The sequence below is a fragment of the Montipora foliosa genome, chromosome 6 (assembly GCF_036669935.1).
Source record: "Montipora foliosa isolate CH-2021 chromosome 6, ASM3666993v2, whole genome shotgun sequence".
In the NCBI taxonomy this organism is placed as follows: Eukaryota; Metazoa; Cnidaria; class Anthozoa; order Scleractinia; family Acroporidae; genus Montipora; species Montipora foliosa.
Genome location: NC_090874.1, coordinates 5,390,520 through 5,403,019, shown reverse-complemented (window position 1 = coordinate 5,403,019; position 12,500 = coordinate 5,390,520). Strand labels below are relative to the sequence as shown.

The 12,500-nt window shown below is 39.0% G+C and overlaps 1 protein-coding gene across 2 annotated transcripts in view; it reads right to left on the bottom strand.

Annotated features, from left to right (window-relative positions):
- LOC138006443 (elongator complex protein 2-like) overlaps nt 1-11,392 on the bottom strand; it is a 23,597-nt gene extending 12,205 nt beyond the window's left edge. Inside the window, exons 1-12 of one of the 2 annotated variants that reach the window (XM_068852774.1) lie at nt 11,199-11,392; nt 10,664-10,754; nt 9,236-9,321; nt 8,265-8,421; nt 7,210-7,293; nt 6,566-6,636; nt 6,105-6,171; nt 5,072-5,233; nt 4,010-4,105; nt 3,523-3,626; nt 1,971-2,099; nt 1,016-1,072 (exon numbers count right to left, since the gene is read on the bottom strand). In XM_068852774.1, coding sequence (XP_068708875.1) covers nt 1,016-1,072; nt 1,971-2,099; nt 3,523-3,626; nt 4,010-4,105; nt 5,072-5,233; nt 6,105-6,171; nt 6,566-6,636; nt 7,210-7,293; nt 8,265-8,421; nt 9,236-9,321; nt 10,664-10,754; nt 11,199-11,363 — 1,269 coding nt within the window. In that variant the 5' untranslated portion in view covers nt 11,364-11,392. Of the gene's footprint in view, nt 1-1,015; nt 1,073-1,970; nt 2,100-3,522; nt 3,627-4,009; nt 4,106-5,071; nt 5,234-6,104; nt 6,176-6,565; nt 6,637-7,209; nt 7,294-8,264; nt 8,422-9,235; nt 9,322-10,663; nt 10,755-11,198 lie in introns of both variants that reach the window. The other variant, XM_068852773.1, reaches the window with a different exon arrangement.
- Between the last annotated feature and the right edge of the window lie 1,108 nt (nt 11,393-12,500).

Sequence of the window (12,500 nt, the reverse complement as noted above, 5' to 3'; positions counted from 1 at the left end):
GGACAACGTGGAGATAATTGTAAATAAAATCCGTTTCTGGAAAGAAAAATTGGGGTCACTGAACGTCCAAGACCGTTAAATCCAGGCAAAGCTATAGCAATGGCCTTTTGCCCTACCATTTCTCATTTTATTACCTAGCGCGCGCGCTCGTGTATGACGTGGCGTGTGCATTTGCGTGCGCAGTAAGGATGCGCAGAAACAATTGGCGCGAACGTCCTTAAGATGACTGAACACAGTTTTTGATACCTACGTATAATTTACCTTTTCCTCTAAAACTCTTCATCCTTTGGTCGCCAAAAATGGTAGCAAGATAGTTAACAACACGAACCTCGGTTTTTTTGATAGTTAAGCTGACGTATGTGCTGTTGCCATGGCAACAGGAATAAATATAAACAGGCCTTTTAAATCGGTTTTGTTTATTTGCAGAAAATCTGGTCCGCGTTAGATTTTCTTTATAAGTTGCATGCAACAAGCTTGTAACGATGCTCAAAAGTAAACACTATTTTAATAATAATTTGACAGAGAGATCTTTAATTATCCATCGTTGAAGGTTCAATGGAATATCTAGAATTTCCTTTGTTAAAGTTCAAGTATTTTTGAGTACCCCAGTCACTTATTTCCTAACGTATTTTCATGCCAAATTTCCTTAAATTCTAACGAGTGTTTCTCGAGAAATCGGCGTATTTCCAAGAAAGTTTTAACTTACTACGCATGCGCTGCATTTAACTGGGTTCTTTCGATAACAAAGAAAAATCTGCGAATTGAGAAGTTCTTTGCATCGTTACCTTTTCTAACATACTTTTCTCATACAAGACTAAAACCATCAAAACACTTTTTCAATTAGGAGGGAAAATAGTACAGATAGCGCATGCACTGAGCAAATGAAATGATTGCTGTATTGAAGCCATGTTTATTTTTTTTGCAATCCTTGCGCGCGCGCTGCATACATTTTGAAATGACGTTTTCGTCGCCGTCAAAGTAGTAGATCCTAAAGTCCCTACATGTATTTCTTCACCTGCACCGGGCCAAAATGCCCACTGACTGCCACTCCTGGCTCCCAGCGACTGTCACCCTGCCAATCAAGAGCAATGAGTTGTCGACAATTAATTTATACTATCATACTAGTTGCATTTGCAAAACGAGATTGATTTGTTTCGAAATATTATGTCAGTAACCTAAAAAGCTAAGACCAGCCCGTTGATTGACAAATAACATTTTGCTTAACAATTAACAAATTCGTGCATCCATTCAACTTATTGTACAGTTGCAAAATCTCAGGAACGAAACGATCCGTCAAGATTACCGACAGTTTTACATCCATCTCTTGTAGTGTCATTCATTGTATAACCTGTACCCCATCTTTCGCGGAGACAAAGAAAAGAATGGCATTGAAACGTCGAAATCAATTCAGTTACGCCACTATAATTGTCCCAACCGGAGTCTCGTTATCGGAACATTAGTTCTGTGAGATCTCTCCTGCCAAATTGTCTTTGGCGAAGTTTCTAAATAAATGAACCGCGTCTCTCATAACATGCTATTTTGGCGTATCACTACATCAAGGTAACACAGACAGCCACAAAAATCTCGACCCAAAAAAATTGTTTTTCAATTAGCCACTATCAAAAATACCATAATACTCTTTGTTTGTCCCTCAAAAATTTTGCTTAAGAATTGTTTTTATTTTCTTTTGGGACTTACAATTGTCCCGAGAGAAACTGGGAACAATGCTTATGCAAAATTTGGGAGGGACAAACAAAGAGAACTATGGTATTTTTGATATTGGCTAATTAGGCACTCTCAGTCTCTCTGGAATCAATGAAAGCTTTCATTCATTTAATTATTTGTGCATTCACGTCACCATTGTTCCACTGATGGCAAACCTCCTCCATCTTATATTATAAACCGCTTACAACCCACTATTCCTTGATTCGCTCTAAAACTGACCTTATCATATTTCGTTCAGTACATACCTCACACAGTGTCTTATTCCACAAATGAAAAGACCCCTGGTATCCATGTCCCAAGATAGACAGACCATCAGGACTAAACACTCCGCCATAAAAACCGAGTGTAGTTCCACCCACTTCACCAACACGAACCTGTGTAGGAAGTTTCGAACATTTTGAACTTAGAGTAGCTTAACTCCCAAGATATATTAACTGTATTAACCTGAAGGTCGTGGGTTCAATTCCCACCCTAGTCAGAGTTATTCTCTGTCCTTGTGTGCGTCCGTTTCCATCATGCAGTAGGGCAAACGCTCGCATGGTTCATATGGGGTAGAAACTTAGCACTTCATATTACACTCTAATCAGTTAAGTCTGTTCAATTATAAGTGCTACACGGCCAACGTTTGTAAAAACGTAATCCTTCCTTATACTTGTTCAAGATATATTAACTTTAACTAACATTGGGAGGCTTACGCAAGCGGAGTATTAAAGCCTGCGCAGATAGACGTTTAGCAGACACTACTCCCTGAGGTAGTAAGTTCCAGATTAATCGTTTTTGTAACACTGTCCCCCCCCCCCCCTCCCCCCAATCGAAATTGTTACACTATTGTCAGACATAATAAAGGGAACGTTCCAGTGACTTGAGAGTTGTCGACATGTTTTGTTAATTACGCTCACGAAACATTCTGCTATTGCCTGATGAACAAGTGTAAGTTTTTCTTGCATTTTTTGGCAAACCAAGGCAAGAGAGACAAGCTGGAGGCGGGCGTACAATGCAAGAGCGTAGCACGAGTACCCTGAGAGAGAAGGAGTGTCCTTTTTTCTTTTTGCAGTCCTGCCCTCTCATGAGACTAAGCACAACACGTTCACCTAACACTTCCTTCTCTTGCCTCCATTTGCCTAAAAAAACACAAAAGATTACACTTGGTCTGCAGACTAAATTTCTGGGACTTAAATTTTAGACCAAGACTTCTGATAACCTCTGCTTTTTTAGTTTTTTTAATTAATTGTCCCATCAACGCAAAGCAGAAGCTGCAAACGCAACTTGATGTGGTTCTGACCCCACATACATACTAATAATAAATGATAAGTCTCAGCATCCTAAGGTACAGGTAAAGGTACACCTTATTTAACGTCGGAAGTTCCTTTACTCTCTAGAGAGTACTCTCCCAGGAAGCCGACAGTGCACTCATTTTTCCCCCTCTTTCCATCAGCGCTCCGTTTTAAGGGTATTTAAAGCTACGTTACGCTTCACTGAAAGGAAAAAAGTCGAAACAAGGATGTGAGATCCGGGCATCGAACTCGGGACCTCTTGCACCAAGGCCGCGCACTTACCAACTGTGCCACCCTTGCTCCTTAACATTAAATTTAATGCAATGTTTAATGCATTCAACCAAAATGACACTACTGTTAAAGTGAGAAGTACCGGTAATACCGGTATACACTTCCAGCAATTATAAGGATGCAAAATGTAATGTGGGACCCTAATCCTAGATTTATCTTTTTCAAACAGTCATTAATTACCAACTTGGATTTGACTTTAATTTTGCTTTTTACACAAGCATTTAATCATCACCTTTTCAACCCAGACACCTGAATCCTCATCAGGAGACCACAACATTAGTGTTTTATCCATTGAAGCTGACAACAGAGCCATGGGTTGAGAAAATGTTCCATCATCTTCACATATGATTAAAAAAAAGCAAACCAATTTCAAAATCACTAAACAAAGACACAAAATAGCACAATAACTCATAAAAAGGCCATTTGGGACTAATCACTTTTAATACCATGATTGTGATCTAGCTTTTCTTTTAAAAAAATATCTGTCCAACTGTCTTGTCAGACCAGGCCATTATCTTCTTCTTTGAAGTTCCATGTCAACTTTAAAACATGCCCGCATGCACAGCGTTCCTCTTGCTGGTGCTCGCCTCATTTCAATTTCCCTAATTTTTCATTAAGATTGACCTCATGTACAAGTTTTGATTCTGCTTATCAAAGGGCCTCAAGTGAGCCTGACAATGGTCTATTGGCTAGAGATACTCCCTTGTGGTCTGGCATACCTCTCCTAACAGCAGGTTGCCAGTCTATACCATATATCCAGCCTTCATGTCCAGTTAACACTGATTCAAGTACGACAGCAAACTCTTTCTCTGACCCTATATATCAGTCAACAAAGGATAAAAGGCTTAAATGAAGGGTAAGTGGTTAAGGTTAGTGAAGAAATTAGATAATAATTTTATGATTCCCTTTATAACAAACATTATCAAGTTATGATTGTCAAAATATCACAGGATGAAGCCATAATTTGCTTCCTTACACAATTTCAAATTGATTACAAAATTCTAAGGTTGCAAGTGTCATATAGTAAAAAAAAAAAAAAATCCTGGCTCCAACCTAATATGGGGTAGGGGTTTACATTCACTCCTTAAAATGCAAATTTCAGGACTTGGTTGACAGCAAAAAGTACATTAATGTTTGAGAACTACAACAATCTTCTACCAAGAAAGTATCCGTAAAACAATGGATTAAATTACCGGGTAATGATTCATCAGGTAAAAATTACGATCATATGACATTAATTTTTTTTTTTTTAACCTTGGAATGCAAGATTCACGAGTTACGGTTGTTGCCATCTGTGCTAATGTACAATTCTTACCAAATTTAAGACAGTCTTCTTCTCCCCCACCCTTCCCCAACCAGACAGTGATTATTATTGGCCCAAGGGGAGCAGGGGTTGCACAGTGGTGAGAGCGCACTGACACATGTTGAATGCTCCTGAGTGCTCTTAAGGTGCTCCATGGGTAAACAAATTCCAAATTCCAAAAATCCAAATATACTCTTAATCTTGACTCATGCAGTGGCAAGTCCTGACCTGATCTACAACATCAGCTACTGGACAAGGTACTCTGCAGTGTATAGGGGGAATGGGGGTGGCACTTACATGCACCGGTGCGCAGCATATGCTGATGTCCGATCTCACCCATAGATCCCTTGCTTGTAAAGCGCATTTGAATATGTCAATAGAAAATGCGCTATATAAATTCATTACCATTACCATTAATAGCACTGAAACCTTTTAGCTTTAATAAAATCAATATATTTTTACACAATTACACTTGTACCTCTATCCGTGGCATGGAAAACATTTGATGTGAGTTTTAACTCTTGCAAACCGTCATGTTCCAATAATTCCATTTCAGATTCTATTTTACTGACACACGAAATTCTCCAGATCCTTATAAAGGCATCCTGAGCACAACTTGTGAGTAGGAGATTTCCACTATCTTGAAAAAAAGAATTCAGTCACTGATAATAATTCAGCTTGTGGCTAAATGAAAGTTAATCCTTTCACTGCCAATGTTCCCCATTGAAGAGCGAAAGCCTCTGGTTTAATTTGCAGTTGGAGTAAAATATTTGAGAATCACTAGCCAGGGGTTAACGAAGATGAAGCAAACATTAAAGACATTTCAAGCCCTTTCCCTTAATTCCTTTTTTTTTTTTCTCTTTTGTTTTTAACTGTTTTTATTTTTTCAGGGTTACAGGGAAGGCGCAGTGGTGAGAGCACTCGCCTCCCAGATGTGTGGCCCGGGATTCAATTCCAGACTCGACATCATATGTGGGTTGAGTTTGTTGGTTCTCTTCTCTGCACCAAGAGGTTTTTCTGGGTGGGTACTATGGCTTTCCCCTCTCCTCAAAAACCAACATTCATTGATTGTTAATTTCAGTTTACAGTGTCCCCAATCAGTACCACAGTGCTAGGAAGACAGTAAGTAGACACTTAAATAAAGTTCCTTTTCGTTTGAATTCCCTTTCCCGTTGCTTCTCAGCTTCCACTGCTTCTGCAGTGTGGTGGGTGCGTGGATAACTAAGGTTAAGATGTCACTGGATGTTACTGACTACGGGTCCACTATCACTCACAGTAGACTCAGGTTCTTTCAGTCCTTGGCTTCAGTCAGGCACCCAATTGGCCTAGACAATTTGATGCAGGTTCTTTTTTTTTTTCTTTTTTTCCACTGAATCCAAATTTTACTGGAACTTGAAATGGTTTAATACTTTTAAATGAGCGTATAGTAACAAAGGATTCTGATCAAGCATCTGGGTGGCACACGTATAATGGTTTGTAATCAATACACAGCGGTGCATGACTAAACTAACCTTCTGTAGCAAACTCCACATCCCTTATCCAGTCTTCATGACCCAATAAGCTCTGAACTCGGACAAACTGCAACAAACAAAAATTGAGTCAAACATTACAATTAATTAAATCTCGACTCCACTAACAGCTAAATTAGCAACTACATATTAATATTTATTAAAATATGAATGTCACTGGTTCTTTCTTCCTTTTTAATAGTTTCTACTCTTGCAAATGGACCTTTTACAGGCTCTGTATGCTAATTGCAAATTTTAAATCATGTGACTGTCGCAATGGAACTGTTCCTTTCTTTTCTTTCTTCCTGCCAGTGGGTAAATTGCAAACTTTCAAATAATTATCCCTGACGATAAATACAATCATGTTGGCAGAGTGACACAGAACAACAAAAAACAGAGCTAAAAACGTCCGTAACTTATGAGCATGACTGGCGCTGTATTACTTATTATTGTTCCTTTTTCACCTTTAAGTTGTTATCTTTTTCCACAAACAGATGCAGTCTGTTGTCTTCACCTCCACATGCAATTACAGGAACTAAAACGAGACAATGAAGGCACCATTGTTAAGTCAGGCCACTGTCCTGAAAACCTTTCTGCTTTAGCTGAGGGTATCATAAAATTGAAACAGGCAAAAAAAACTTAAAAACTCTGGACTTAATAAATAAATGTCAATTAACGGGCCAGGCCTTTCAAAAATTTAATATGTAGCACCCACTTCTGCATGCACATAAAATGTATATCCATTCACTAATATTTAAACTATTTATTGTCATGATGATTGTTTTATGACAATCAAAGTCATTGTAATGTGGACAAAATTATTATTGTCCACATTATGGTCATTCAAGGGCTGGACAATCTGTGAGTCATTGGAGCCATGCAAATCTCGCATTTAAGTCTAAGCACCCATTTCAAATAGAGCTGATAAACTGTACAATGTATTTAAGTCAGTAAGCACCCATTTCCAATTGGCCGCCTTTAATAACTGTGCGGTTCGCATGGCTCACTGGCTTATACATTGTCCTCAATTGGTCATCCTCATAGTCTTTTGACATCACCACCACTGCCAATGTCGCCCTTATTGAAATTATTTAAATTCAATTATTACCAGTTGTCCGAGGAAGAATTGAAAGTGCTAAAGCTAAGATGAATCCTTTTCCAAAAGACACAGTCTGCAGACAGATGAAGTGATCTATAGGTAGAAGACATTATTATTATCAAAAATGTAAAGGAACTCCCTTGGACATAATAAAGCAATAAGTTTGCTTCCCCAATGGTAACAACCTGAGCTGCTACTAGAAAATTAAAATCCTAAAAGCTTTTTGATTGTGGCAGGCATGGTTTTCTGATAAAATCCCATATTTTTCCTCTTATAATACAATGTATTTGCAGTGGGGGTTTAAGCTGTACCCTGAAAACTTGGTATTACAACTGGTTACAAGTCTCTGTCCCTCAAAATATAATTATTATAACACCTGGTGAAGAGTCCTTAGGCTAACTCAACGAGAGGGGATTAGGAGGTAGTCTGAGAAATACTGGTAGACAACTGTTATCGATCACGAGGGCTCTAAAAATAATCCTGACAGCCGAGGGAAAGAAATTAATTTTCAGGTATACAAAGAGTTTTAGCAAGGATTTGAAAGGTGGAATCCAGGATCATAGGACCTGCTTCCAAGAACATTTACAGTTGTAAATAGATGTTGAGGCATTTCATGGTCATTTTTCTTATTTTATGCAATAACTTGAAAGTTTAGTTGTGTGATTTCCTTGATGCTACCCTAATAACCCAATGACTCCTGGAAGTGATATTTTACTCTGTCTAACATCAGCAGATTTTACTCGTTAACTTGAGGCATGCCGGGGTACCACCCATCCGGCTCAAAGTCTGAGCTGGCCAGTATTTAAGACAACTAAGGGCCGTTTATACGGGAGAAAATAAGCTGCGGCGTACATAATACGCAAAAGGAACTATTTCTACGAGTATAAATTCCCCGGCCAGGATCATTAAAGCCGCGGCTTAAGAAAGCTGTGAACGTAGATTTTGTACCATTTATACGGGGTGTTCGCGTCTTATGTAAGCCATGGCTTCTTTTCTCTCGTATAAACGGCCCTAATGTGACTCTTATAAGGGTAAACAAGTCACCTTACAGTACAGCTGACTACCTTCTGCTCCTTTGCGCTCCCATATTCTAACTGTTGAGTCTGCTGATGCAGATGTTATGACTGTTCTTTGTTCTTCTTTATTGGAACTTGGAATATTGATACCAGCAACAGAATTTACAGCCCCTTGGTGGCCTTCCAAAACATCAGAAGCCCTCCACTATCAAACAGAGTAAAGTACAGTGACCCACTTATCCATACTGGTCATGATTCACATTTCATTCTTTTCCCAGTGCATTTAAGGCTTTTAAGTTGTACACGTTGCAAAATAAATAATAAAACAGACATTTTAGTTTCTTAGGATCAAACTGAGGACCTGACTGGCTAGAGTGAATGCTGCGGCTGCAACAACTGCATTCTAATTGGCATAAAAAGGTGTCTGCCTTTGAAGAAATACTGTCATTATCCATGCAACTCATGGAAAAGCCACCCTCCAGTATACACGTCTGCACATACACCTATTGGTCACACTGACCTACCAGGAGAAATTGTTATAATAATTATAATGTTTTGTTTTGTCAGTCATCAATAAAATAGCAGGGTGTGCAGTTTCACTGGTTTCACTGTTTTGGATTTTTTTTTTTCCCTTTTTCAGAGCTGGCACTTTGGTTGGATGCAATGCAACGTCCGACTACTCCAGACTGTTCCACAACGCAAACAGGTTACACTCCAGAGAACACACTCACATTTTCAGTCCGCCATCTTACTTTCATTCACTACCCAGATCCCAGAATACACTACAAGCACAGGTTACATGTAGGCAACCCACAGAACAATCACTACAATTATTAAGAAAAAATAAGCACAAATAAGAGGATAAAGTTCGACAACCATTTATATTCTTAGGTCAAGAGTACTTGGAGGACATAAAAAGGAAATACTTCTACTGTTATTCCTCAGTTTCAGAATACTACAAAGGTTTCTTCCCATTTTTCAACTTCAGGTCCATCTCAAAACATCATCATGTTACTTACATGAATATTACAGTCTGGATCCGATATTTTCTGCCATACTATTACTGATTTATCTGTTGATCCTGAGATTAATTCTATCTCATTTCCTGAAGGAAAGCAAATTGCTAAATGGTTACTACATTGTATTATTTCACAGAAAGGCCAGCAAAATTTATTAGTTTAAAAAGTAAAAAGTAAAGAAACCATATTTATGTCGATAACTCGTAACCGTAATTCAACTGACAAACCTGAGGTCGACGATGCGCTCATTTTACCACCCCCCTTCTCCATCAGTGCTCTGTTTTAAGGGTATATAAAGCTACTTACCTAAACGGAAAGGAAAGAAGTCAAAACAATATGGATGCGAGATCCAGGCACTACCCGACTGTGCAATCCTAATGCTCCTGCTTTTGTTGCTTGATTGAATTTTGCTTTTAGTCATTACTTACATTGTACCTCTTTTTCTTAGCCCTGACATTTCAATTTAGGGATGGCTCCCTTTGTTTCCAACAATAATTCACAGTCTTTGAGTTGGTAGGATATATTAATAATCTTCAGAAGTTCATGCATGACCTTGAAGTGTTTAACTCGGGTTCAGAGTTGGGGTTTTTTAGTTTAAATATTTATGTACAGCTGTATTTGGATGTAATGTAGCTCGCACATTTTCCCACACATGCAGCTTCAAATGTTACTTTTGTCCATATTTGGGCATAAAATTGGTGCCCTAAAAATCTCCAGCTTTGTTCCAAGGAAAAGAGTTTCAAGTTATGTGTAGGCTTCATTTAATAGGTCATGTGCTTCTGTAATATTTTGTATTCATCGAAAAAATCAAGCTTATCAAGAATAAATTTAGCTTCTTCAAGTCTGTCATTAAAAGCCAGTTTTTATCAAGCAAAAAGTTATAGATGTACTTGACAGTACATCTTCACCTTTAATTGAAAAAATTAACTGGCATTTATGTGCCCTTTTTGCTTATTTTTGTTTCCATCATTGTGCTATATATAATTACGTTTGCATAGATGCCAAGTTGTAGAGAGAGGCTCGCTGGAGATTTAATGGAGCGCCTAATCCAAGCGAACGCTTGGAGAGAGAGAGATAGAGCGTCACATGTCACGCTAGACATGCGTAAAAACAAGTCGATCCCAGGTCACTTAGGTTAAACAAACACGAGCAGTGAGAAGAAAAGGGGTCCGGGGTCTAGAATTTCTTGATTTCTCGTCAATTTGCCGCTGATTTCTCGTCGATTTCATGATTTCTCAGATCATGAACAGTTTTACGTTTGTAGAACAATAATTTTATAAGATATATGTATTACAAAATTTGTTAACCCAAGCTCAGCTGGAGATTTTGCTTGCTCGGCTGGAGAGCTGGAGATTGAGTCTCAAAACTGGAGTCTCCAGCCGAAAGCTGGAGACTTGGCATCTATGCGTTTGATTTTACATAACCTACCAAATGATGGCTGAGTAATCCACTTGACACAGTTGACCCTGTCCTTATGGCCATTTAGAATGTACTCTATCTTCCCAAAAGCATTGACTCTCTAAACAACAAATTCCATACAAGTTATTAGTCTGAAACAAAGCTCGTTCTTTAATAGGGTTCTTTCGCCTGTGATCAGGAATCGAAAACAGCTGAATTATCAAACAAATATAATTAAACAAGCAACAAAAACATCCTACACATAAAGACTCTGAATTCCAAGCAAGTGCCCTAAAGGTATTTGCCTGTCAAATCAATAATTCTTTTGATTAGCTGTGTTTTGCTCCAAGATGGCGCGAAAAATCGACGAATGTCGAAATAGTAAGATATTTCAGAATCAAATGGTAACACTCATGCACATAAAATCGAATATAATTCAATGAAACATTCGCCAGTTTTGCCCATTACATGGACTTCTGGGATAATGAAGTGAAAAAAGATTGGCTTCGGTTGCACGTGTTCAAAATTTACAACAATTATAACTACGAGATTCGCGAAAGCTTACCTTCGGGTTACGACACAATGCTACAGAATAGCAAGCACCAAAAGCCACCCATCCATTTCTTCCCCAATCTAAACATAATGGCGTCCTGTTACATGCAACACTGACGTATTCTAAGTCACATTTACAACGCTCTGTGTTGTTTACATCTCCGTTTTTGTCCGCCATTTTGGAATTTTTGAGGTGATGCTTTGTATATGGTGAATACATTGTACGTTCCTAGTACATTTTGGTATAATGGCGTACCTGATGATAGCCAGGAGATACCGCTGATTGACTCTGCGGTCACACTGCATACTCCTCACAGACGAATGGGTTTCCGAGTTGCTGTTTGTCTCGGTTTCGAAGTGAGTCTTGGTGCTCAACTATTGTAAGGGAAATGAGTTTGATTTGCATAAGAATACGCAACTCATTTCCATTTGAATGGTTGTGCACCAGGACTCGCTTTGAAACTGAGCAACTCGGAAATGGGCTATTCGTTATAAAAATAAGCATCTTTTTCCTGGTGTGGTACGTGTAGGAGCGCTAAAACGTTTTTTGTACGCATACGCTGACGAAATGTGTGAACAAGAGAGAAAAAGTGGAACCAGTCGCGGTACCTCTGGTCCCGGAGCCGGTTGCTCGAAGCCTGGTAATAGCGCTAACCGTAGGTTAAAAGGTATCAGAACCTATAAGTTTCCATGGTATTTAACGCCGGTTAGCGCTAACCATGCTTCGCGCAACCGTCCCTGGACGTAACCCGACGATTAAGCCAGAGGTTTCGTCTCGCGCGTCGCTTTGGGTACGATTGGTCCTTCGCTGCTTTCAGATTCCTACCCCCGGTCGGCAGTGAGGTAGGCCTTGGCGGACTGTGCTCCTAAAAGTGGCATATTATGCTACTAGCAGTGCTCGAAATTTTGCCAAATTATGCCAAAATTATGCCAGAATTCCCAAATTATGCTCCTGATTTCCGAAATTATGCTCACAAAATGACGTTGATTCTGTACATATAGGCGCGCAATGACGACACCAATTGTTGGAGTCGTATGGCAGTTGTGCGAGCTTACACAATCCCCACGTGAAGCCGGATGGGAAACCAGAAAAACAGACTCCTCCAAAAGGTTAACTGCGCAGGCAGAATTCGCAAAAAAAGAGTCCTAGTAACTAAGCATGTCAGAACAAAGTCAATAATACTATTAGCGTAGCTAAAACACGCATTGTAGGAACATACTACCTAAATTTAATTTATTTCTGTAGAAAATACACCATATTTACTAAATTGTATGAATTTATGGTTCAAAAAGTGCTAAAACTTGCTAATTATGC